General features: G+C 39.1%; 1 protein-coding gene across 6 annotated transcripts; it reads left to right on the forward strand.

Annotated features, from left to right (window-relative positions):
* LOC119549235 lies at positions 1–25,986 on the forward strand. Of its 6 annotated transcripts, none has more exons than XM_037857125.1 (15): positions 1–415; positions 15,203–15,594; positions 16,688–16,882; positions 16,944–17,075; positions 17,138–17,280; positions 17,379–17,462; positions 17,542–17,605; positions 18,171–18,917; positions 20,387–20,596; positions 21,040–21,111; positions 21,179–21,501; positions 21,569–22,719; positions 22,781–22,981; positions 23,045–23,206; positions 23,857–25,986. In XM_037857125.1, the coding sequence occupies exons 2-15, from the start codon at positions 15,481–15,483 to the stop codon at positions 23,976–23,978; spliced, it is 3,720 nt and encodes a 1,239-aa protein (XP_037713053.1). In that variant the 5' UTR covers positions 1–415; positions 15,203–15,480; the 3' UTR covers positions 23,979–25,986. The 6 variants fall into 6 exon arrangements, with proteins under 6 accessions (XP_037713053.1, XP_037713054.1, XP_037713059.1 ...); XM_037857126.1 differs by having other exon boundaries at positions 17,545–17,605; XM_037857131.1 differs by lacking the exon at positions 20,387–20,596 and having other exon boundaries at positions 17,545–17,605.
* The last annotated feature ends 285 nt before the right edge of the window (positions 25,987–26,271 follow it).

Genomic DNA, 26,271 nt, shown 5'->3' on the forward strand with positions numbered 1-26,271 from the left:
ATCCACAGTCGCGGTCACACTGTCCAACCAACCAAAACTCGGAAAACTTTGTTTTCTGCTCGCTGCAAAAAAGTGAAAAGCGTTTGTATAAAAACGGGCAGCATGTGAGGCAGCCAATACTCCACGCATTTGTATCTCATAGAAAAGCGCCAACGGAAAAGTGCGTGAAAATCGCGAGTGCAGGTGTGAAAATAGAATAAAAAAAAAGAGCTCTGCAATTGTAAGAGAAACACTGCTGCAGTTGTGTGTGCCTGTGCGTGAGTGTGTGTGCGTGTGAGTGCGGCTCTCTGGACGCAATTTCCTTGGCAAAAAGGAAAGGTGAGGGAAGAAGGGAAGCGAAGTGGGGCAGGAGAATCCAATCCCGAATCCCCCAAAAACGAATCCGAATCCGGAGCATCAGAAATAGCGCAACGAGGTGAGTGAAACTGCAAATGCAGCATGCATTTCGCTGAAGAAAAAATAAAGAACACCAATTAGCCCTGTCTGCCGCGAGCCGAAAAACGGCAAAAAATACAAAAAGAAAATCGATTTTCCTGAACTTACAATTTTCTCCGCCTCACTGGGCAAAAATGGGGGATGGGGGGGCGGCGAAATGGAGCTTGGGGAGCCGGCTGCGGCATCATAAAGTATACATAAATTGAATTTCGAAACACGGAAGCGGAATGGATGCACAGAAAGAAAAGCTGTTATGATATGATGGGATCTTAAGTTTGAAAATTTGACATATCATTGGGAAAGAAATGGGTACGAAATGTTAAAACGTGAAACTTTTCAGTTGTATATTTAAGTTTAAAACCATCAAAATATTTATTTAGCTAAAAAAATATAAAAATTCCTTAAAATAGGGGTGGGATTTGAACCCAGACTTTGGCTACGAAAAACAGATGCTCTTTGCGTTTGAGGCTTTTAAGCCATTTGATTGAAAATTTGATACTCATTGAGGATCAAATAGGCAGAAAATGTTAAAAAAATACTTTTTTCAGTTGCATATTTAAATTTAAAACTCAATTGTCTATATTTATTTAGCTGAAAAAATATAAAAATTCCTTAAATAGGGGTGGGATTTGAGCCCAGACTTTGGTTACCAAAAACAGATGCTCTAGGCCATTTAGGCCTTTTTGATTAAACAAATGTTAAACAAAACAATGAAAATGGATTTCGATTTAATATCAACCCATTGTTTTTTTTCTGTGTTAAAAAGGGGGACTGCATTCGGTTGTTGTTCTTGTTTTGTTTGCTGGTGTTGATGATGATGGAAATACTTGCATATGTGTGTGTGTTCTGGCGAGAGAGAGATGAAAAAATTGAAAATCTGACCAGGACTCCCGACTTTTGGGACAGTTGTCATGGCCACCGCACTTAACAAATGATTTTAGCGGCCACTTTTTCCGGACGCGAATGGAGCAGCTGTCACCCTGCTCTTTGCTCTGCCCCTCCCCCTCCCCCTTTCTCCTCTGACTTCATCTGTCTGGCCCTTTCTATCTTTCTCTTTCTATCTTTTCAATCCCCGTGTGCTTCTATTTTGATTGGTGTGTGTGTGCGTATTTTGATGACGGCACTCAGTTTCCGCCCGCACTGTGATTTTCGGTCATGCACGGCACCAATATTCCAGGACAGTGGGACCTGGACATTGGAGATATATCATATCATATAGCTATTTTCGTAACCCAAATAATCCTTGGAATCTCCACCTTTTGAGTATTATTCAAAGAAAATACCAAACAATTACTTGTATTTTGCTTAAAAATTCTTATTTGTTTTGTATTTCATGTAAATGTAAACTTACAAAACAGAATAATACAATTAAAAATAATAAAGACCATAAAAGCAAATCGGTCAACAATTATAGATTTGTTATGGTACAATATTATATGTGACTCATTAAGGCAGTTTATGTTACAGATTGTTATCAGTGATTCATAGGCCAAATTGTATACTAAAAAAAAATAATATACTAATTAATTTATTGAAATTTTATTTAACTTTTCAACCATGAGTACTTATTCTAAAAATTATAATTATTTTTCCATTAAAATCGAATAACTGGTAATCAAAAAATGGACTTCGTTATTATATGTAACTCACTAAGACAGTATACGTTACAGATTATTATCAGTGTTTCATAATACATATTTTATATTTAGAAAAAAAATATTACCAATTAATTCATTAATATTTTTTTTAACTTTTCAACCATGAGTATAAATTCTAAAAGTAATAATTATTTTTCCATAAAAAATCTAATAACTGGTTATCAAAAAAGGGCTTCTTTCCTTATTGAAGTTCTTCTAATAGCGAATGTCCACTGTAGAAAATCCCCAGCATTACCACTCGGTTTTTGGCACTCTTTTGCGGATGCTGCGTACGCAAAAAGGGGACGACGGCTGTTCTAAGAGGACTAGATGTTTCCTTTTCACTTCCGCCGGCACCCCTAAATTATGTGTCTCTGTGTTAGTGAGTGAGTGTGAGAGTGTGTGTGCTGTGGGTGAGGGCAGCGGGTCGCGTGTGTGTGTGTGGGCCAAAAAAATTAATTTTACGAGCATTTAGCATAGGTTGTTGTTCTTTTCCCTTTTCCCCTGGCCACCAGTTAGCTTTATTTTGATGCGTTTTTAATCAGATTGCGTCAATTTGTTGCCGGCCTAACGATGAGGGCGGTCGTTTTTTTGGTGGGGGATGGGGTTTTATGGGTTCTTGTGTGTGTGGAAGTGAGCGACCAATTCCCGGGTTGCGTGTCAAGTGCAGACCCTTTTCGCCCGCTTTTCCACTAATTATTACAATGTCTGTTTCTGTTGAGTATCTGTTAGTTGGCGAGTCTTTGAGTTTCCAGTCCAGTTGTCTTCTCTTCCCTCTCTCTGAACCTTTCCAAAACAAAGTTATTTCTTTCCACTCTGCAAGCTGTCTTTGTTGCACCCACCCAGTTAACTAACGTAATATATAAAAAGACTTACGGTAACTTCTACCCAGAGGGAATATTACATTTATGTAATATCATTTCTTACCCCTTTGATAATTTTATCTTAATTTAATTACATTTAAAGAAAATATAAATATATAATATATAAATATAACAATTCTATTGGCGGTTGGCAGTTTAATTTGAAAACAAAATATCTTTTCTACAGTCAGATCTGACTTTCCATCTTACTTTAGATAAAATGGAAATCAAAAAGAAAACATTATTTAGTTGCTATGCATTTCATATCATATTTATAAAACTGTAAATCTGAAAAATTCATTGGCAAAAAGTGTGACTTGAACCCGAACTTTCTTCGCTATAGGTAAAATTCCTTGCCCTTAGCCGTCTTTCTTTATATAGACTTGTTTTTGGATAAACAAACATATCATATCATATTTATAAAGTACGTTTTTTTGTTCTTTTTAAATACATAGAGGGTTTTAACATCTTAAATAAATAATATATAACAATCATATCATATCATATTTACGAAGTACGTTTTTTTGTGTTCTTTTAGATACATTGAAGGTTCTAACATCTTAAATAAATAAAATATATATACCATAGCTCTTTTTAATTAAAAGAAAATTAAAAAATCTATTTTTTTAAGTTAGGGTATAGAAACTTCTTAGTTTCATTTCTTATAGCTGTTCTTTATTTTTTGCTTTGCGCTTTTCAATGGCCCGTTAAAGTACAAAAATACTTGGGCCAGGCCAGCCGGAATAGGAGTATCGTATCTATCACGAAGGCAGCTGTCCAATTCTCCAAACAGCCGGCACTGGATCCGTGTATTTGTTGTTGTATCTTTTTTTGTATCTTTGCTGTCGTCTTCATCAACGCCTTTGTGTGTGAGTGTGTGTTGCTGGTTTGAACTTTACGGCACTGCGTTGTTTTTATGTTTGTTTTTAGCCTTTGCTTATGTTGTTGTTTTTTGTTATGGTTGTTTTAGTTGTTGTTCTTACTGTAAGCACACACACAATTTAACGAAACATCGGCGACAGCAGGCAGAAATACAACAGACGGCATCATTATGCATGCAAGAGATCTTGGGATCGCATTTGATCGCCAACTCCGCACATGGCTCTCAGCAGGAACAACAACAACAAATACTGCAACTCCAACGCCGCCGCCATTTGGCCAAAATGGCGTCTGCCCTGCCCTCCAGCGCCCCCCGCCACCCCCTCTTTGGGCCCTGCCTCAAAGACCTCAAGTCCCCAAGCATCGAGTATTAGTACCAGACATTGGCCCCACGCAAAAAATATTTTCGCTGTGACTCCACAACTCACTGCACTGGAAAAAAAATTTATTTCATATTTACTTTGCAAATTCCTAAATCCGCATTTACATTTTAACCATTTTAAGTATGTACAGAAGTGTTTCTACATCTTTAATTATGAACATTTGGCAGCATTACTCTGTTTGAATTGCCTTTTTACAATGCTGCCCAATTTTAAAATTTCCTTCGATTTTTGCTTCTGAAAACTTGTGAAATTCTGTTACTTGGTAAACTTTATGTCTCAATTTTTGTATTATCTGAACTATTTTGCAAGAAAGATAAAGATAAGATGATCAAAATATATATTTCTTATTATTAGGCATAAAATAAAAAATTTAAATACAATTGGTATTTAATTTATTGAAAGTATTTTCCTGGAAAAGAAAAAAAGAGGCATAGATGCAAAAGCTTCAAAAAAAGTTAAAGAGGTATTATTCCTGAAATATCGGTAAATTTTAGCATTTGTTCAAATATAATTCGAGTGTAAACCGAAAAAGTTTTGGGATTATATATATTTTTTATATTTCCCGGAAATAAATGTTTAATATCTCCTCAGTTATAATTCAAAAGTTATAATAAGAAATAATTGTTTCAGACCTTTGTGTAAAAATGCTGATATAAAGCATGCTTTTTCTATATAAAATAAGAAAAGATGATTATGTAGAATTTTAAATTTTTGAATTTTTTCCCAGTGTTGTGCAAAGTACTGGGGAGTGGAGCAATGCCCCGAACCACTAGGTGCTCCCTTGGCAATTCTCCACCTCCGTTCTTGGGGCTTCGACTTCTGGGAACTTCTCCAGTTTCGCTCAAGCGATAATTGCCGCGTGATTTCTAATCAAATTACATTCGACTACAATTACTCCATTTAGTTGTGGCTCAATTTAGTGAACATTTTGTCATGGTTTGTTTGTCTTAATTGGAAATCGGATTGCAATCGGTTTTTACCCCGCAGCAACCCACTTCAATTATGCATATCACCAAATTGGTCTTCATCATCGTCATAGCCTAATTACACTCAATTAAACTCTATGAATTACCGATATATGTACATATATGGGCGCATCTGTGTCAGCGACTGCAATTGCTATGGCAACCCCCTTTTCAGTTTTTTTTTTCACTTTTTTACTGGCCCCCAGTGCATCTACGTAGCTGGGATTTCGAATCGGCTTAACACCTTTTTGGGCCCGCTTTCCACGGATCATTGGACTCTTGGGCAATGCGCCGGAAATTGGGTTACACCTCATCAGCTGTCCCCGGCCACCTTAATGATTTTCTCGTTTTTCGGCTCACGCCCAAGCGGCCCCGCTTATCGCATATGCATATCAGTAGGATGGTTTTCATTTTTATACCCGTTACTCGTAGAGTAAAAGGGTATACTAGATTCGTCGGAAAGTATGTAACAGGCAGAAGGAAGCGTTATATATATTCTTGATCAGGATCACTAGCCGAGTCGAGTCCGAGTCCGTCTGTCCGTATGAACGCTGAGATCTCGGAAACAATAAGAGCTACAATACTGGGATTAGGCATGCAGATTCCTGAGATTCCTGCGCAGCGCAAGTTTGTTTCAGCAGAGTGCCACGCCCACTCTAACGCCCATAAACCTCCCAAAACTGTGGTTCCTACAGTTTTGATGCTAGAATACAAATTTTAGCTGAAAGGTATTGTTCTAATCAATACCTATCGATTGACCAAAAAAAAAAGTTTGCCACGCCCACTTTAACTCCCAAAAACTGCCCACAAACTTCAAAAAATCGTAAATATGAACGTGGATATCTCGGAAACTATCAAAGATAGAGTATTGGGATCTCAGATTTAGATTCCGTAGCCTTGTACGCAGCGCAAGTTTGTTACGCGAATATGCCACGCCCACTCTAACGCCCACAAACCGCCTAAGCCTGTGGCGCCCACAATTTGCATGCTATATAAAAATTTTTAACTGAAATGTATTGGTCTCGTCAATACCTATCGATTTATCCAAAAAAAATTTGCCACGGCCACTCTAACGCCCATAACGCTTAGATCTGTCTACCGCCGGTAGGTGGCGCATTTCAATCTCGCTTTGCTGCTTGCATATCTCCATTTCCCTTTGGTCCCTTTAGCTGAGTAACGGGTATCTGATAGTCGAGGTACTCGACTATAGCGTTCTTCCTTGTTTAATATATGGTCTGGATCAAAATTGTTTTTGTTGTGCAGGCGCTTATCGGGCTGCTGCTGCTGCCCCGGAATGTTCTGGAGTTTTCTGGAGTGTTCTGGATTATTGTGGAATACTCTGCTCTGCGATCCCAGGAGGACCTTCCACTTGTCCTCCCACTCTCGTTTGAAGATTATATATATATTGTTATCGTGAAACATAATTCACACACACACACACTAACTCACTTAACACCAGTATTGATTTTATTTAAATATTTATACCCTTGCAGAGGGTATATTGATTTCAGTCAGAAGTTTGCAACGCAGTGAAGGAGACGTTTCCGACCCCATAAAGTATATATATTCTTGATCAGCATGACTAGACGAGTCGATCTAGCCATGTCCGTCTGTCCGTCTGTCCGTCTGTCCGTCTGTCCGTCCGTTTCTACGCAAACTAGTCTCTCAGTTTTAAAGCTATCGGGCTGAAACTTTCCCAAAAGTCTTATATCTTTTGCAGGTAGTATATAAGTCGGAACCAGCCGGATCGGACAACTATATCTTATAGCTCCCATAGGAATAATCGGACAAAAAAATGAAAAAAAATTATATCTTTGGTGTTTTTTAGCATATAAACTCCTTAGCTTGGAAATAACAATTTTTAAATAATTTTGAATTTTGAATTAAATTTTATCGAAATCGGACGACTATATCATATAGCTGCCATAGGAACGATCGGAAAATTTGTGGAAAAATAATATGAAAAAAATTATAGCTTCTGTGTTTTTCAACATATAACCTCCAACGCTTGGAAATAACATTTTTTAATTAGTTCTGAATTTCGAATTAAATTTTATCAAAATCGGACGACTATGTCATATAGCTGCCATAGGAACGATCGCAAAATTGGTAGGAAAATAATATGAAACAAATTATAGCTTCGGTGTTTTTTAACATATAACCTCCTACGCTTGGAAATAACATTTTTTAATTAGTTCTGAGTTTCGAATTTAATTTTATCAAAATCGGACGACTATATCATATAGCTGCCATAGGAACGATCGGAAAATTGGTAGGAAAATAATATGAAACAAATTATAGCTTCGGTGTTTTTTGACATATTATCTTATACTATTGGGAATATCATTTTTTGTGTTTTTAAATTTAATAATTATAGCTGCAAGGGTATATAAGCTTCGGCTTGCCGAAGCTAACTTCCTTTCTTGTTTTTTTATCGGTTTTTTTTTGTTGAACGAAAATTGTTATCGCAAAACTCTAATTTTGTGTTGGAAGGAAGTCTTTATCGCAAACTTTCTCAGACTTTTTCGTCTCGCAAACTGGTATAAATACGAGATGTAGAGTACAAGAGTAATTCAGAAAGCAGAAGTCAAAGTCAGAGCAAGAAGTCACTCGCAATATTTGAAGAATCCGTCATCATCATCAGTGGAACGAGCTTGGTGCCGTATCTCTACCCCCAATAAAAAGTGTTAAAGCTCTGCCGTTCAACACGCCGATCCCGATACAGAACGCCGAAGTAAAAAGGACACGCTTCGGGGAAAAAATTATGCTTACGTGCGAATACTTTGTGGTATTCCTACCAGAACGGTTTAGTTCGCTGCCTCCGAAAGCTGTGGAGCACATTGCGACGGGGGGCTGCAAGCTACTCAAACATCAATCGGAAGGAGATAACTATACTCTAAACTTTTATAACGAAGAAGAGAAATTAGTTGGTCGCATCACTTACGCACCAACTTTCATAATTGTTTATGCAAGTTGGTGTGTAAATGATGCGACCAACTAATTTTATCAACATTTAGATTACAGACATCACAATAACGTATTTCACTAGCGACAGGATTGTTACTAGGTTATTTTTTGTTATTTTTTTTTGTTTTTAAATATTGATTTTTAGTTTTATTTCTCTTCTTCGTTATAAAAGTTTAGAGTATAATTATCCCCTTCCGATTGATGTTTGACTAGCTTGTAGCCCCCCGTCGCAATGTGCTCCACAGCTTTAGGAGGCAGCGTACTAAAGCGTTCTGGTAGGAATACCACAAAGTCTTCACACGTAAGCATAATTTTATCCCCGAAGCGTGTCCTTTTTGCTTCGGCGTTCTGTATCGGGATCGGCGTGTTAAACGGGAGAGCCTTAACACTCTTAATTGGGGGTAGAGAGACGACGCCAAGCTCGTTCCACTGATGATGATGAAGGATTCTTCAAATAGTGCGAGTGACTTCTTGCTCTGAATTAGACTTATGGTTTCTGAATTAAGCCTAGTACTCACATCGACGAAAACCCCGAGCTAACCATATAAGTGAGCTAAGGAAATACCAGATTTCGCGAGTGAATTTTCGATAAACGCCGTTAGCCGCGGCCCAAAGAATAAGAAATTGAATCTTTGGCGGTGTTCGTGCAGAAGCGGTGGGGAACTAAAAAATTTTAAATGGAAGAAAAACCCCAAAAACGCTTAAAGGAGGTCAGTGCAGATGAAAAAGGACGCCTAATCCAAGCTGTTGCCCATTATTGCTGGGACTTCACCGACAGGAAGCAATACCACAACAGGGGCAAATCCACAAAATAGTTGACGTGCTGGAGGAGATCCTCTAGAGAATTCCAGTGGGAAGGAACATGCCGAGTGGGACTTCGCTCTCTACATGGACATCCTGCCGTGCGTGTTCTCGCAAACAGTAAGATCTGGCCAAAATAATTTGGTTGGATCTTTTTAGCAGAACCACCAGTAATATGATCTCCGAAGACCTCTTCATTAGGACTCCGTACACCATAACCACCAGCTACTTGGCAGCTTAAGCGGAGCTGGAGGACGCGGTGGCTTCTATAGGGAGGAGGAAAATAGGGCGCCCGCTAAGGAACAGTTGGAGAAGCCATGGTCAGGATGCTGGGCGACTTCCTGCAGCATCAGCGGATCAACCCCGTTCATGCATTGCGGGTGAACTTTGAAAACTTCGGTCACACTACAAAGAATAAGATTTTTCGACTAGTGAAACTCTTAGCCGATCTGAGTACTAGGCTTTACTATAGTACTCTACATATCGTATTTATACTAGTTTGCGAGACGAAAAAGTCTGAGAAAGTTTGCGATAAATACTTCTTTCCAACACAAAAATTAGAGTTTTGCGATAACAATTTCCGTTCAACAAAAATATTTAAATAAACATACAAATCCATCCTACTCATATCTGGCGACTAACTGTGGGGCCCAACCACTGTTATCATATCATTTTGGGGGACAGAAGCGCTATCTGAGAAAGCCATGCTAATGCTCACCATGTGTCGCACTTCTGGCTCATTCTTCAGCCAGCCATTGTGTACACAGAAGAAACGCATAAAGAAGACTGGAGAATTAAGTCATAAGATCTACAACGCATGACATCAGAGGGCCTTTCGAGATAGTTGGGAAATCGGATAGATAATTTTTGGGAATTGGGGAGATTCTAGGTATTTTATAAGTTGCCCAATAAAATAGCCTTATATTTGTTAAAAGATCACTAGAGATTTTCGGAATGTTGGAAAATTAAGTCATACGAAGAATATATTAGGCACTTTTATTTAATTAAGCGTTTCTTTACTGTTTCTTAAGTTATAAACCACAAAGTTTCCCTGAAATTGTAAAAAACCCTATGTTTCTTTTCCTTCCCGCTGTTTTTGTTTGTTATTGAATACGAAAAAAACCAGAAACAACCTTTTGAAATTGATTTTCAAATAGATAGTTTTCTTTTTCATTTGGCTTTCCCATTTACGATAATTGTTTTTCAGAATTCCAGAGACCCATGAAACTTTATAGAAGTTTAGTCATACAGAAATGATGATTAAGAATCTGAAAATAAGATGTGATACTCGTACAAATCCACAGAAAATTGGAAATTATATATTTTTCATATGGGTGAATAGAGTTTAAAGAAACATTTCTCAGCTGAAAAGTTCCGAAAAGTTTTGTTTATCATAAAATACAAGGAAACAATAAACAATGCATGGAAAAGTTTCTTTCTGATGGATCGTTTTGCTCTTAATTTGGTTTGCCTCGTTTACAAGTATAACTTTTTTGCTGAAGTCATTGTAAAATGAATTTTCCTTGCTGTTCGTTTTGAGTGCTTGAATTTTTATTTGGTTTTTTGAAAACCAAAAACCAGAATGCGACACGCCTTTCGTGACCAGCCCAGCTATCCCATTGCATGGGATTCCAATGGGCCGGACCCAAAAAACTCAGAGCCAATGTGTGCGGCGATGATTGAGGAGAGTCGAGAGACTTTGGGCTATTTTTGGTAATTGCACGGCCTGCTTTCCACTGTATAGACTTTTCTGTTTTTTACTGCTCCCCAACCCGAATTTTCCGTTTCCAGTTCACTGACTATGCGTGCAACAAAGCATATTTTGAATAAGACTATTTCCAACGACAAGATTGTGGGTCAAACGCCGGCGAACATGTGTACATGCATGAAATTCGTACTCGTGTGTGGGTTTTATGTGTATAACAAATTTAAATTTTTCAATCGGGCAGCATCGTAAACAAAATACAAGGGGCCAAACAATCCATTAGTCCAATGCTGGCCATCACCAACTCTATAGGATCCCGTACCCCAAGACTTCATCATTGCTGGAATTGTGCGCCCAGTGCGACGAATCAAATTAATTAAGGCTGCCCGAAGGGGTTCCCCCTTTGGAAGGGGCTTCCATCGAGAAGGGGTTCCAGAACTGCTGGCGAAAGAAAGCAAGGAAAGCCACACAGATGGAACAATTGTGGTTTATTATTTCACAAGAAATCCAACCGAATTAATGCGTGATTAAGAAAAACACACAGAAGACAACATTGAAGGCTAATTGAAGATGAAATACTCTTATTGTTCCATATATGAACATAAAAAGTGTGGGTTATAAGAATTGAGAAAGCCGGTTTCTGTTATGAGTCGGCAAGGTTCAATTCTTAATGTGAGTTGGCTGTAGGAAATTTATCAGCTGCAGCGGAAATATATATGTATTAAAATATCTTGTAAGAAAATAAGTGTACATCATTGTATACAGAAAGTCATATGTAGAGGAAATATATTTCAAAATGATTCAAATGTTTAATAGCCCTCATAAAAATAGTTGTACATTTTTGTGTATACAGAAAGACAAAAGAAACATTATTACATTTATGACACAATAATAAATAATATTAACCTTATTAAGAAAACTAAACACTATATAAAGTTTTTAGCTAAAAGATTTGAAACAGTTTGTTTTCTTATCATCATGCAGAACATTGCCCTAGGCCGTAGTATTTAGTACTATAGCCACTGAGTTGAGGAATACGACATATAAGAGCAGTTCTTGTAAGGCTTTCGGGTTATATAAAAAAACCCCAGAAAGTTTGGGTCACCAAGTAAATACATTTTTACATTTATAACACAATAATACAAACTATTAACTGTACGATATAAATATGTAATACTTATTTAACTTTAAATATTATCTAACTTAAGAAAAACTTATCATTATAACAAATTTTAGACTATATACATTTTTAAAGGTTTTGGATAGTTGGTTGTCTTATCATCATAAAGAATATTGCCCTAGGCCATAGTTCTGAGTAATACAGCAACAGAAGTTGAGAAATATGAAATATAATATCAGTTCTTGTACGGCTTTCGGGTTAAATACAAAAAGTACCCCAAAAAGTTTGGGTCACCGAGTAAACACATACACAAAAAAGTCATGGGCTTCAGTGAGTAATGCGTCTGGGTGCAGTGAAAAAGAAAATAAATTTGTTTATGCGGTCGCTGCATTCTGTGATGAAAGAAAGAATTTCTTTGTTGCAGTTGCCGCCGCTGCAGAATCAACATCTTTTGTGTCACGTAGTTGGTTGAATAAGAAGAAGCCGACGATGCCACCTTGTGTGTGTGTGTGTAAATAGGGGCCAGTGTGTGTTAACCAAGGCTAATTGAACTGAACCGAGCTGGGGGCAACCTCTCGGATCTGAGATAATTAATTGCCCGCGGGAAGAGCCGAGCAGGAACGAGTGGTAGACATATAGAGATAGGAGAGGGCATCGCAAAGTGCCGGCTCTAAATGTAGGCCTCTACTCTAATCACATTAATGCCACAACAATAATGACGGCGATATATAAGAGTCGGCCCACTTGAAAAGCCTACGATGCGTGGGCGGTGTCTAGACACTGGGAGAAAGGGTTCTAAAAGGGTTCCGGTTTCAGAAATTAGATATTATAAAAACTAAGAAAGGTTCGTTTTAAGATTGATTGTTTTTACTGAGGTGTTTTTACAACGAATTCGACAAGAACCCATTTTGAATGACTCATGTTCTTAAATTCATGAAGCCTTATGACACTTGCTTAAAATTTGACTAACTGATTGTATTTATTAAAAAGGTAAAGTAGAAAAAAAGAGCACACAGTTAAACCAAATTGTATGTATTATACACAGATTTACCTACTATTTGGTAGAACCAGTCAATCTATTTCAATTTAGGTCAGTGTCATATGGCCATATCCCTGGTATTAATATTATGGAATCTGTTGATCATATTTTTTTGTCATCAAAGCCAAATGTTAATATTTCGAAGATCTAACATGACTCATGCTTAGCTCAGAATAAAATGATTTATACTTAGAATAGTAGATTATTTTAATTGACAACTGAATTACCTACTATTTAATAGATCCAGTCAGTCAATTCAAATTTAGGCCAGTGTCATAAGGCCATATTCCTGGAATCTGTTGATTATATTTTTGTCATCAATGCGTAGGTACTAAGAATGATAATCTTTTAAAATTCTAACATGACTCATGCTCATGTTCAGAATAAAATGATTCATACTTAGTACTAGATTATTTTAATTGACAACTGACTGCATCATAACCAAACATTCGATTTGTATCAAAGACATCTCAAGGTTGAAACAAAATAAAATGTTTATTTATATTCTTTATCATCAAAGCCTGTGTCATGATAACCTTTTGTATTTTTTTTGGAACGGATGTTGCATCACACACAGTTTTTGCCCCAGTGCAGTATCACTGACCACAGCTTCATCCTCGTCAGTATTATGGCTTGTTCTATATTGTTCTTGTACCTTTATTAGTTGCCCTTTGTGTCGGCTCAATTTATGTGCTGACCCGACCCTCAACCCCATCACCGAACCAGTGAAACCACCATACCAATAGCAATGGCTACTCCAATGGATCCCAACTCTTATCTGAGCGGATGCATTCAGCAAACTGAAACAAGAGGAAAACTTGTTTTTCATATTATACTCCACCACTACCGCCTGCTAAGTTATGATCTCTCATTTCTCCGGCACCCACTACCCACTACGCCTCTGGTTCTTTGGTTTTTGCATTTGGCGCAATGCTAATTCATTTGCATACCCAGCAAATACACTCCGAAGCGCCGAAGCTTCGAAGCCTCATTCTCATTCATGCCAAAGAGCAGGGGTAAAGGAAGGGGTTCTCGGAGAAGGGGCTGTTCATGGGGTATAACGAACGACTGATGGGCCCGGCATGCTTGGCTGCATTTTAAGTTCATATAGGATGGCACATATATGTTGTGTTTGTTGCGAGAAGAACCGTCTGTATCGGTGGCATATTGCCGCTTGACACTTGGGCTGCTCCTCCTTCTCCGCCTTTCTCATTTGCTATTCCAGCTGGGTCTCAACGGACGGAGGTCTTCAATTAAATTTAACTAGAAAGCAGGCAACACAAATACTACAAGTCGATGGAGAAAACAAATGATATTTTAGTTGCGCATGCATAAGCAATTATAATTTCCATTATTTATGGGCATTCAATAAGTCTCGTCGGTTTGTGAAGAATGCATTCCAAAGGCATGCCTTTGATATATCGATTTCAGGCGACAATCCCCATCTTTGCATCGCACATTTTTAATGCCTCAATTAAGGCATTCCCAGGCACTCCATTTTCCGCTGCATTTTTTATAGCAAGTCACAAACGTTAACCCCATTCGGCCAGAATGCTGCAAATTGTGCAATGTGTTGCTCCAATTTTTGTCCCCAACACATATGGTCGCCTCATTTAACCCCGGGGGTAAAATACAGATGGGTAGGGGTTTGTTCTGTTCAGCGATAATGCCTGCGTTGAATGATTATCGAAGAGTTATTTGGGGAGTGGTCGGTTGAAGGGTTATAAATAGAAGCCGATGATAAGCCGAGAAGCTTTAGGAAAGTGGAAATCGTAAATGGGGATGCATGTTCAATGAGGGATTAACAAATTTATGGGAATTACTCCATGAAGTGGATCGACATGAAAGGGGAATACTGATTCAAATTCGAACAGGGCTTCATTGTTCTTTTTGTAGGGGATAATTGAATGGGAAGCTGCTATTATAATTCCATAAATAATTCAGAAATTCAAAATTAGGGAAAATAATTCATAATCAAAGAGCAATTGTCTCCCCACCGTTTTCTCTTTCACTTATCAATGGCACTGAAATACGGTTTTAATTAAATGCCCCTTTCGGATCGTCGCACTTTCCAATTTCCATCGTTTTCGTCGGGTGCTGTCCCACCAATTACCAAAAAGATCATGTGCATCACGTTAATCAAGCGTTAATTTTCCCCTCAAATACAGGAAAAACAACAACACTTAACAGTTGTTTATGTTAATTACTGGTTGGTGGAAAAGTTGCAGCAACATAAACACAAATGCTCGAAGCACAAATTGGGTTTTGGGTCACCGAACCCAGTCGACAATTAATTAGCATAGGCCATGTACCATGCATATGGTATCATATGATACCACCCACCCTCCTTTCGAAGACCTTGTGCCATAAAATATGTCTAATATTTCTCCCATAAATTCCACTTGCAGATGGTGATGGCGATGACGACGAAGGCGCTGCTAACGAAGAAGATGATGTAAAAGCCATATCGCCATATCCCCTTTCTCTTCTCTCCAAACGAAAGCGAAATCCCAGCTGGGAAACTCCAGCTCTAAGTAAAACCGAACCAGAAACCAAAAAGAGCCCACGACAGACGTTTTGAATTTCGTTGGACTGTCGGATTGTTGGACTGGCGGACTGAAATCGAAACTGCATTCTTGCGACTCATATTCATACCATACGACACATATCGCGCACGGAATCGAACATGAGATTACCGTGGTGCTTATCGGTGGTCAGTAGGAACCTGCCCTCGCTGCTTCTTCTCCTGGGGGGGGTTCTGGTTCTCGCCGAGCGGGACTTCAATGTCAACGACTCCCAGGTGAGTAATTTCCCATCCCATGTGGGTCATTTTAAGCCAAATTTAGATTGTTTTGATTGATGATATATAATTTACCTATAGGCTTTTTTTCTAACCAAAAAGTCGCCATTCTTAAGATAAGATTACCTCCGCGATAAGAAACATAAATAGATGTCGTAATACTAAAGTACCTATATGTTCTTGTAGGTACTTTTCCATTTTCTTATAACGTAAAGCAAACTGCTATGAATGAGCAAGATAAGAATATAATATTAATCATTAAAATATTACTGAATGAAATTGGATGGAAACTAGATGTCGTAATACTAGAGTACCTATATGTTCTTGTAGGTACTTTTCCATTTTCTTATAACGTAAAGCAAACTGCTATGAATGAGCAAGATAAGAATATAATATTAATCATTAAAATATTACTGAATTAAATTGGATGGAAACTAGATGTCGTAATACTAGAGTACCTATATGTTCTTGTAGGTACTTTTCCATTTTCTTATAAAGTAAAGCAAACTACTATGAATGAGTAAGATAAGAATATAATATTAATCATTAAAATATTACTGAATGAAATTGGGTTAGATGTATACTTTGAAAACTGTCTAACTCTATACTCATAGAACCTTATAACTTATAGCGTTTGGATTTGGATAAAGGTCGAACATATGATTTTGCTTTCCAAAAGTGTATACGACTTAAGTTTATTAATGTTTTTGTTAAAGAATAAATGGTGTTTGCCATTTTACAAATTAGTTAGCTTAATGGTATACCATATCTTATACGATACTTATATAGAACTTGTGTTCAGTATTTGAAAACCGGATCGGATCTCGGATTTATGATAAAAAAAAAAATGGTTTTAAGAAATTGTCTTAATTAAGCAATAGGCTGTTGTTTTAAGCAGAAAAAAATTAATAATGGTACTCCTACTTCAAAAAAACCTTTAACAAGCAGAAAATATATTCTTTATAACTCGAAATATCTGTAGTTGGAAATTTTTACCTGGCATGATAGTTCTACTGTATTAATATGATTAGGATTATTTGAATCTTGTTTATTTTTATATATCTTACCTTAATAATTCCCTTTCTTTTTCAAGGTCCCTGTTATAGAGCCAAAAGATGTGCCCGCCTACAAACAGGATCCGTATGTTACGGAGTTGATGAGCTGCCAAAATACTCCAAGCGAGATTGTGCTTTCGCTACTTCTAAAAAAACACGACTGGAGTGAGCTGACTGCCACAAAACGAGCTCATGTCCAAGCCAAGTTGGCCAAGTTCTTTGCCATACCGAAGGTTAGTTGGCAAATGAAAGTGTGTCCTTTAAGAGAATACTAATCCTCTATGCTCTTTATAGGAATTCATATCCCTGGATTCGGTGTCCAAGCGGGAGTTGAAATCCATGCACAAGTTGGCCATGCGAAAAGGAGGCAAGGGCAATAAGAATATCGAGACCCTCAATCGACGACTAGGACGCGCCAGTTTCATGGTTTGTATTATATTTAACTTATTGTACTTAGGGATTAGTTATTAAATCTTTTCCCTATACAGATCGGCTGTGGTCCAAGCTACTTTGTGATGGGCGAGCCGATAGCCAAGCAGATTGCCCACCAGATGAAGGATGGTACTATAGGTGCTTTGACAGAAGAGAACTTTGGTCTGTGGTTCATTTGGCGAAAGGAATTGAAATCAAGGTGAGGAGAAAGTTTTTTAAAAAATAGCAATGGAATTCCGAGAAGTGTCTTTCTGCTTTCTTGTAAAAGCTGATAACTAATCGGTTCTTCACCTGCAGATCGAATCGCAAGCGACGTCAGTCAGAGGGTTCCGGTGCTGATGAGGATGACTACGACTACGGGGAAGATGACGACGAAGTATCGTGAGTATTAAGCGTTCACCTGAACGTGACACATTGGTAATTCCGGAAATCTTTCCCATTTCTTTTTTATGAACTAAAGTAGTGAGCCTCCTACGGAAGTGCCGCCACTATCCGCACATGCACATCGACATCATCATGGAGCGGTGAGTTTTGAGGCTTATTCTCAGCCATATCAACATATTTGTTTCGGTTTCTCTGGGTGTTTTCTTTATCTGATACTGATACATACGTTTAAATGAGAATACCTGCGGTTCATACATACATACTCACTGGTTAACCACACACGCTGAACATCTGTATGTATTACGTGTTTGGATCTGTATGGATCGCGTTGGACTTACTGTCTAGATACGTTTTGATTTCCGGAAGCCTTTGGTTCTGTTTGTTTTTTATACTGCACTTTGTTAATAACCGCAAACACAAAAAAACTACACTATACCACACATGCATCTAAATGGAAACCACACACAAGATACACCCACATATGTACACTGAAAATAACTATAATTCATCATACGGTGTTTACGTTTTTTCTTCTCTTTTTGCTATCTTCCTCTCGTTCTCTCACCTCTGTCTGTGTATATCGATCTCATTGTGTTAATGTTATCAACCAAAAATCGAAATATTGTAAAATATAATATAAAACCAATTCGAAATCGCCACGAAAACTAACAAAAATCGCCTCATTCACTGTGACTAAAACAAAAGTCGGAGGTGTCCATGTTGGAGAAGATAGTATCGCCCGATGTCTCCGTCTCCGTTTCGTCGGAGGTTCCCTTGGTTGCCAATGTGGAGGAGGAGATGGAGGAGAGTGTCTCCAAGTTGGAGTCGGTGATCAGCAAGACAATAGAGAATACCAAGAACATCAAGGAGTTAAGTGTTCTGGGCGATCCCGAAGATGATGAGGAGGAGGTGGAGCTACAGCAGTTGGGAGTTCCACTGGCCGTGGAGATTCTACGGGAGGAAACCACGACGAAAGCCACGGAAATGGTAAAGCCCGTTTATTTGGAGGAGAATGGAAATCAGGTGGAGGCCCTAGAAGTGGACTTCTTGGCCACGCCCACACCCTCGGCGTCCGCCCCCGAAACACAGAAGCCATTCTCACCGTATGATGCCATATCATCGGTATCCTCGTCGTCCTCGTCGTCGTCTTCGTCCGTCTCGTCCATTGCTTCTGCTGGAGAAGATTCATCCTCGGTGCCCACCCCTCATCCGCCCCTGCCCACTGACATGCCCACAGAGCAAGACAGCACTTCTGCCTCATCATCCCCATACCCATACCCATCCTCATCCGCATCCTCATCACCTCCATCACAAGCCACTCAACCAACTACATCATCTGCATCATCATCATCATCATCAACAAGCACAACAGCAACAATCTCAACTACAACAGCAACATCAACAGCAACAACTACATCAACTACAACAACAACACTCTCTGAATCGCCAAAGGTAATGATGTCGCTTCTGTGTATGTGTGTGTGTGTGAACGAGTGTCCTTTTGCCTCGCCTTTATGTCTGTGTGTGCGTGTCCCATGTCCTTGTGTCCCCCGTTGTGACATGTAAAACATCTCCACCACCTCCATTTCGTCGCTTTATGTGAGGAGTTAGCCTAGCTTACATACATCTCGCTCTTTACATAAATTGATATTGTGTTTTATTGCCTTTTGTCCTGTGTAAATGTAGCATATCCTGCAAAAAAAGCCAAACTCCACAAAATGACTGGACATTTATGGAGATGCCGTAAAAGATTTTAGTGGAGTTGGCTGGTACTAAAAAGTAAATGTTAGCTGACTAGATAGAAAATAGTGTTAGAGATAAGTGTACATACTGTTTTTATAGCAGGTAGTTTTTGCTAGTGGAGGTTAGAAGGATTCAGTCCTTTTGTATATATCCTAACTTTGTATAAAACTGTATACTTTAAAATCAATCGTAATAGCACACACATAAAAAAGCTGACAAATACGGATAACAAATCATTTTACTAGTATTAAAGATAGTATGTTTAGTAAAACAACGATAGCTATTATAGTAAAATTACTATTTTAAAGTATATTTACTAGAAATACTACAGTACAACTCCTTTATAAATTGACCAAAACGTATTAAAAATCATTTTACTAGTATTAAAGATAGTATATTTAGTAAAACAACAGTAACTATTATAGTAAAATTACTATTTTAAAGTATGTTTACTAGAAATACTACAGTAAAACTCCTTTAACTACTTCAGTAATACTACTTTAGCTACTATAGTACTACTATAGTAAAACTACTATTTTAAAGAAATCAAATACTACAAATACTACTCCTTTTACTACTTTAGTAATACTACTCTTACTATTTAAGGAATACTGCTATAGTAAAACCACTGTAACTACTATATATAGTAATTTTACTATAACTACTATAGTAAAGCATCTATAATTACTACCACTGTAACTACTATAGTAATTTTACTATAACTACTATAGTAAAACATCTATAATTACTACAGTAACACTACAATTACTGGTATAGTAGTACAACAACTACTAGGTTTGTAATACATCTGTATTGTGGTAAAACTATTGTTACTACTATAGTAAAACGACTATGACTACTATAGTAAAACTACTATTACTACTATAGTAAAACTACTATTACTACTATAGTAAAACTACTATTACTATAGTAAAGTATTTTTTCTGTTGTAATAGTAACTATTATATCTTATTGGTAAAGTTGAAAACTACAATGGTTAGGTCCAAATAACTATTATAATCCTCAATTTGACTAAAGGGCTTTTTGTGTGTGTAATAAAAAACAGACATTTAGTGTTCCAGTTGCTCAGGGACTAACGAGATCTTGATCCCAACCCACTTCTGCCGCCCCCCTTAAACCCCTACTCATTTTTGTTACCCATTAAACACCAAATGCAGCCAAATACTGTGCTTAATGAGTTCGAGCTGAGCACCCTGCTGCCCTTCGACGATTTTGGTGGCACAGCAGCAGCGGCAGCAACACCAAATGCAACTGCAACAGCAGCAACCGCAACAGCAACAACTGCAACTGCAACTGCCACTGCAACAACAGCAGGCGAAAGCGAATTTCATATAGAGTCCACAACGCACCGCACTAATAGCTCTAAGGTGAAATCTCGCAATCGCAATTGAAATCGCAATTTAGATTTTAAGCCATAGATTTGCACCTCCACCCGCTCTGAAACTCCGTCTCTCTCTATAATAAACCCCCAACCACCCACCCAACAACCCGATTGTCTCACCGTTTATCCCGAATCCAATTAGGGGAAATTGCTTCCAGCCAAATGCACTTAGCATGTAAGGGCAGGCAATTAGCGAACCAGAGCTCCTGCATGAGGTCCTTGGTCCCTGGTCCTTGGTAATTGCATGTTCACTATGGAGCACTCGTATCCGTATCCGTATCCGCATTGGTTGTACTAACACTAACACTAACACTCTAATATACTCACTCTGCCTGCCTCCTTAGCCGATGACTTTGCAGCATGACACTTAGCCAGCCATCTGTCGCCAATTAGCCAACTCACTAATAATGATTTCCCTGTTATTCCCAGGAAGGAGAAGGAGAACCCGATGCCATCAGCAGCAGCAGCAGCAGTAGCAACAATAGCCTGGCCAATAATGAGGTAAAATCAGCAGTATTACCCTGGCAACCTTGGAATCTCCACTAATAGTATCAATTTACCCTTCCAGCTGTCCACGCCCCCTACGCCCACATCCTCGCTGGCCTCGACCACAGCCTCCACTCCGGAGTCCAGCAGCAGTGGCACCTTTGTGTCCACCGACTATGTGGAACCGCAGCCCGAGGAGAACAGCCCGCCCATCATCAAGACGCGTCTGCAGAAACTGGCGGTCACTTCGGGCAAGGCCTTCACCTTCCATGTGCTGCCGGAAACCTTCTACGATGCCGAGGATCAGGGCAATCTCCGCCTGGCTCTGACCGACAAGGATGGCCACGAGCTGAAGGCCAACTCCTGGCTGCAGTTCAATGCCGACAAGCGGGAGCTCTATGGCCTGTGAGCAGATGGTTTATTGATATGCGTTTATAAAGATTGTTACTTATTCAACCTATTTTATCTGTAGACCCCTGGATGATACTGTATCCCGCTGGCAGTACCGCCTGTCGGCCACGGATTCGGGCAATGCCAGCGTCACGGAAACGGTGGAGATCAGCGTGCAGCAGCATCGGGCGGTGAGGACCATCAACCATGAGGTCAGCATTGTGGTCCGGATCAATGAGAAGCTGGGCCACAACATCGACTGGCAATTGAAACTCATTAATGCAGTGGCCAGGACCTTAGATGACTCCAGCAACTCGGCGGTGGTGGTGCGGGAAATCCGTCAAACGCCCCATGATCCCCACAGCGCCACCTTTGTCTACTTCAATGAGACTCTGCCCACCAGCGAGTGTCCGGAGAAGGAATTGAATGATATTGTCCAGCGTTTGGATGCCCAGAGACTGAGTGATTTGGTGCAGCCGCAGTTGGGTATTAAATCCATTACGGGCCAGCTGATCGGATCCTGCCAAAAGGATCTGACCCAGGTGAAGCCCACGCAGCACATGGCCAAGAATGTGCCGCCCATGCCGCGCAACCAGGTGGATCGCGTGAATGCCAGCCTGGGCCAACTGCTGGTCTACAAGGTACCAGCGGATACCTTCTACGATGCCAACGACAACCAGTTGACCCTGACTTTGAAGACCAGGGATCACCTGGAACTGAGCCCACGCCACTGGCTGCAGTTCGACTCCAAGAACGAGGAGTTCTATGGCATTCCCAAGAGTGGCGACATTGGTTCCGAGGAGTATCTCCTGGTGGCCGAGGATAGTGGCGGCTTGAGTGCCCACGATGCCCTGGTCGTGGTGGTTAGTCCCGCTCCCAAGCGTGAGTTTGGGTTCTTCTTCAAGGCCTACTTGTCCATCAGGCACGAGCGATTCAATGCCGATCTGCAGCGGAAGTTTGTGGAGCGTGTGGCCAAGCTGAATGGCGATGCCACCACTGGCCAGATACAGATCCGCTCTATAACCACACACCACGACTCCGATGGCACCATTGTGAACTTCTACAATACGACGCTGTACAAGAAGCACAACAACTGTCGGGAGAAGGAGGTGGCCACCACCAGGAGTGTCTACCTGAACAGCGATCACAGCTTGAGGGAGGCGGCCAAGCGGGCCTTGGGTCCCGAGCTCAATCTGACCAACTTTTCGGTGGTGCCTTTCAGTAATTGTCATCGTGAGTATTGCTATTGGTAACTCTCACCTTAGGATTCCTTCTGAAGATTATATCTTTACAGATCCCGAGAACATGGACACCAACCAGCTGGATTACATACCAAGCCGTCCCGAGGAGCCTGCCCATAAGTCCTCTTTCGGCGAGGATTACATGATCACCTACGTGCTGCCCATCGCAATCATTATTGTGATGGTGTTGATTTCCTCGATTATAGCCTGCTGCCTGCACTGGTGTCGCCACAGAAGCGGCAAAATGGAGCTAGGTAGGCCTACTGATGAGACTCTATTCAAATTAGACTTACCCCATAATATAATGTGTTTTCTAGGCGACGAGGAGGAGCGCAAGTCCTTCCGTGCCAAGGGTATTCCCGTGATCTTTCAGGACGAGTACGAGGAGAAGCCCGAGATCGGCAACAAGAGTCCCGTCATCTTGAAAGACGAGAAGCCCCCGCTGCTGCCACCTTCTTACAACACCTCAAATATGAACGGTGCGTTCGGATGTATACTAATAGTTACCCTTGGATGGAGTGTTATGATTTCAATCAGAAGTTTGCAACCCATTGAAGTAGTCATTTTCGACCCTATAACATATATGTTCTTGATCAGTTTTACTAGATAAGTTGATCTAGCCATGTCCGTCCGTCTGTTCGTTTACGAAAGTTCGTCTCTCAGTTTTTATCGCAAGTAGTACATATCTTAGATCGCGGATCGGACAACCATATCCAATAGGTCCCATAGAAATGATCCGAAAAATAATGGAAAAATATTGAAGAAAGGGTATTGTTTTTTGACATGTTAACTATCTTCTACTCTTAACAATATTATTTTTTAATTATTCATAATTTTGAATCTATTGTGTGGAAAAATCAGGCGATTATATCATAAAGCAGTCATATATTTAATAGGAACAAAATAATAGCTTCGTTGATTTTGATACTTTTCTCTTGTCCTTTGGGATATACAAATTTTGTAATATTTCAGAGTTAAGAATTGAAAACAACAATCCTTTAAAATTAAAAATGGGGCTAGTAACACTGACTATTTCTTATAACTTTAAGAGTATATAATCTTCGGCTTCCGAAGTTAACTTCCTTTCCTGTTTTTTATATAAAATGTATTTAACTTGTAATCCGTTTAGGTGACAACGACGTGGATGACTATGTGCCACCGCCATCGGTGGTCGTGGGCGGCCGGGAGGTGCGGGGCAAGTCCCCTGCCACGCCCTCCTACCGCAAGCCTCCGCCATATGTGTCGCCATAAATCAGTGTCAAGAGCAGCAGCAGCAAAGCAGCAAAATGCCTGCAATCCAGAAAGGAAGCAACAGCAACAATAATAACAATCGCATCGTATTAACCACACAATCTATATAGATATATACATATAGATATTTATATATGTAACCGATTTGGCACAAGTTATATGCAACTAAGCAAACTCTTTTGTATATATCCAAGTGCAAATTGGTTTCTTTGGACATTATATTCGAATTGAGGGGCGAAACGAGCCCCGACCGAGAAGTATTTGCCAAGTCGATGGAGTTTTTTGGATAACGTTTTGTATTAGCCGAGAATGGAGAAACAATCACTGAACGATTTAAGTGCTAACAACTGGCAAACATACACACACACTTAAGCTTATCGAGAGTGGAGGATCACTAACACAAAACGAAGAACTATGCTGCATATTATTTATTTAGTATGTACTCTAATTTATATGTAAACCACGCGAACACAAACACATCCACGAGGAGGACACAAAAGGAGTTTAGCAGGCAAAGGTCCTATGATGCTAGCTTTATTTTTGACTAACTATGACTATGGTTATATGATTTAAGATAATAATTCATAATATATTGCCAGGAATAAATCCAGTTCTATCACTAAGTTGAGTAAGTGGCATAAGAACTTTGCCCTGAAGGCTTGAGGCCTTAGATATCTTTATGACTAACTGACTGTATTTCCTTTATGACCTCGTGGCAACCTTTTGTAATTAAAGGTTTTAATTCGTAATAGATTGCCACGAGTTCTTTAAGGAAATCCAGTTATCATAAATATAGCTAGTGTCATAAGGCCATAAGAGAAATTTAGAGGGCAAAGGCCTTATGACACTTGCTTAATTTTTAAGTTACTGACTGAATTTATTTTGAGAAGTCATGGCAACTTAAATATGATTTAATATATTAATTTATAAACCTAGTTAGTCATAAATTTAGCTAGTCTCATAAGGGCTTAAGCTTGCAAAGCACACACACACACATACGAGACCATTTTAAGCATAGCATTTAAAACTCTTTGTACTAATTAAGTTGAAATTGAGACAAAAAGGACCACATGTCCTTTGTCCGGACTTTTGGGCAGCTATTTATATATACTTTCAGCTTGATTTGCTCAAGCTGAATTGTTTGCATGTTCATTGTAGTTTGACCAGAAACATAACTGGCATTGTGCAGCTTATTTAAGAAATATTTCGATCAAAGGATGGGGGAACCTCCGAGGCAGGCTTTGTATTTGCCATAGGATGGTTTCCAATATAACTTAGTATCTTACTTGTTTTCCAATTGGCTTAGATAAACAGAGAGAGCCGGGAGCTTTGATTATTTAACATTTTAAGAAGCAATCAGACCCACAATAGAGCTGCCAATAATCCAGGTGCGAAGATCGTATCGCATTAGCCGTATTACCAATCAATTCCTAATTGCCCACAAGTGCTTCCCACAGACAGACAAACCAACAACAGACCATATCCACCAAACACACACAAACAATACAACACACAAATATTTATACGAAAAAATGGATTACTTAAAGTAGAACTTAGTTTTAAATGATTTTTACACGCTCCCCCTTGGATTATTCTATCTATGAAATCGATGAAATTAGTTTATAGCTCTGCTAGTTGGGCAGTACTTACTACACTACCAACCGTCCCTTTTCCCGAATCGAAACTAATACGTAGCGCGTAAATACATTGATTTTATATGGAAATATATACACATTTACCTATATAGGAAGTCCAGGCCCTAAGTTAGAGCAATAATTGCATGATGGGAAATTGAATTACTTTACGAGAGGACGGCGCTGATTTTGTCGTGTAAAAACGTTCACGCAAGTGCTACGTAATTGCCTATTAAACTAAGTATAATTAACTCATTTGTCTATTTGCATAAGCTCAACCGCTGAATTATTTACATTTTGTAATTTGTAATAGCGCGAAACAGCAATAACAACAACGGTATCAATTTATTTTGAATAAAAAAATGCCAAAGATACGATATTAGTTTTATTATTTGCCATTATATTTGCGTATATATTTTTAGACACTGCCATCACAAACACACACAGTCACACAAAAGTAAGTAGAGAGCTAAACAATTTGAATATGTCTAAAACAAATAAAAAAAAAACAAATTGTGCAAATTTGCGCAAAATAATCGCCAGGTCATCCATGGTCGAGATGCAAATTAAATTAATATATTCCGAAAATAAGGGAAACTACTGTATATGTACTAATGCAATCTGTTCGCCATTTGATTGGCTTAAATTGAGCGAGTTGT

Source organism: Drosophila subpulchrella, chromosome 2R (assembly GCF_014743375.2).
Source record: "Drosophila subpulchrella strain 33 F10 #4 breed RU33 chromosome 2R, RU_Dsub_v1.1 Primary Assembly, whole genome shotgun sequence".
Classification (NCBI taxonomy): Eukaryota; Metazoa; Arthropoda; class Insecta; order Diptera; family Drosophilidae; genus Drosophila; species Drosophila subpulchrella.

Coding starts and splice junctions, on each gene's coding strand:
- LOC119549235 (XM_037857125.1), top strand. CDS start 15,481: ATGAGATTACCGTGGTGCTTATCGGTGGTCAGTAGGAACCTGCCCTCG. Junction 18,918..20,386: donor CACTCTCTGAATCGCCAAAG/GTAATGATGTCG, acceptor CACCAAATGCAG/CCAAATACTGTGCTTAATGA. Junction 20,597..21,039: donor ACCGCACTAATAGCTCTAAG/GTGAAATCTCGC, acceptor TGTTATTCCCAG/GAAGGAGAAGGAGAACCCGA.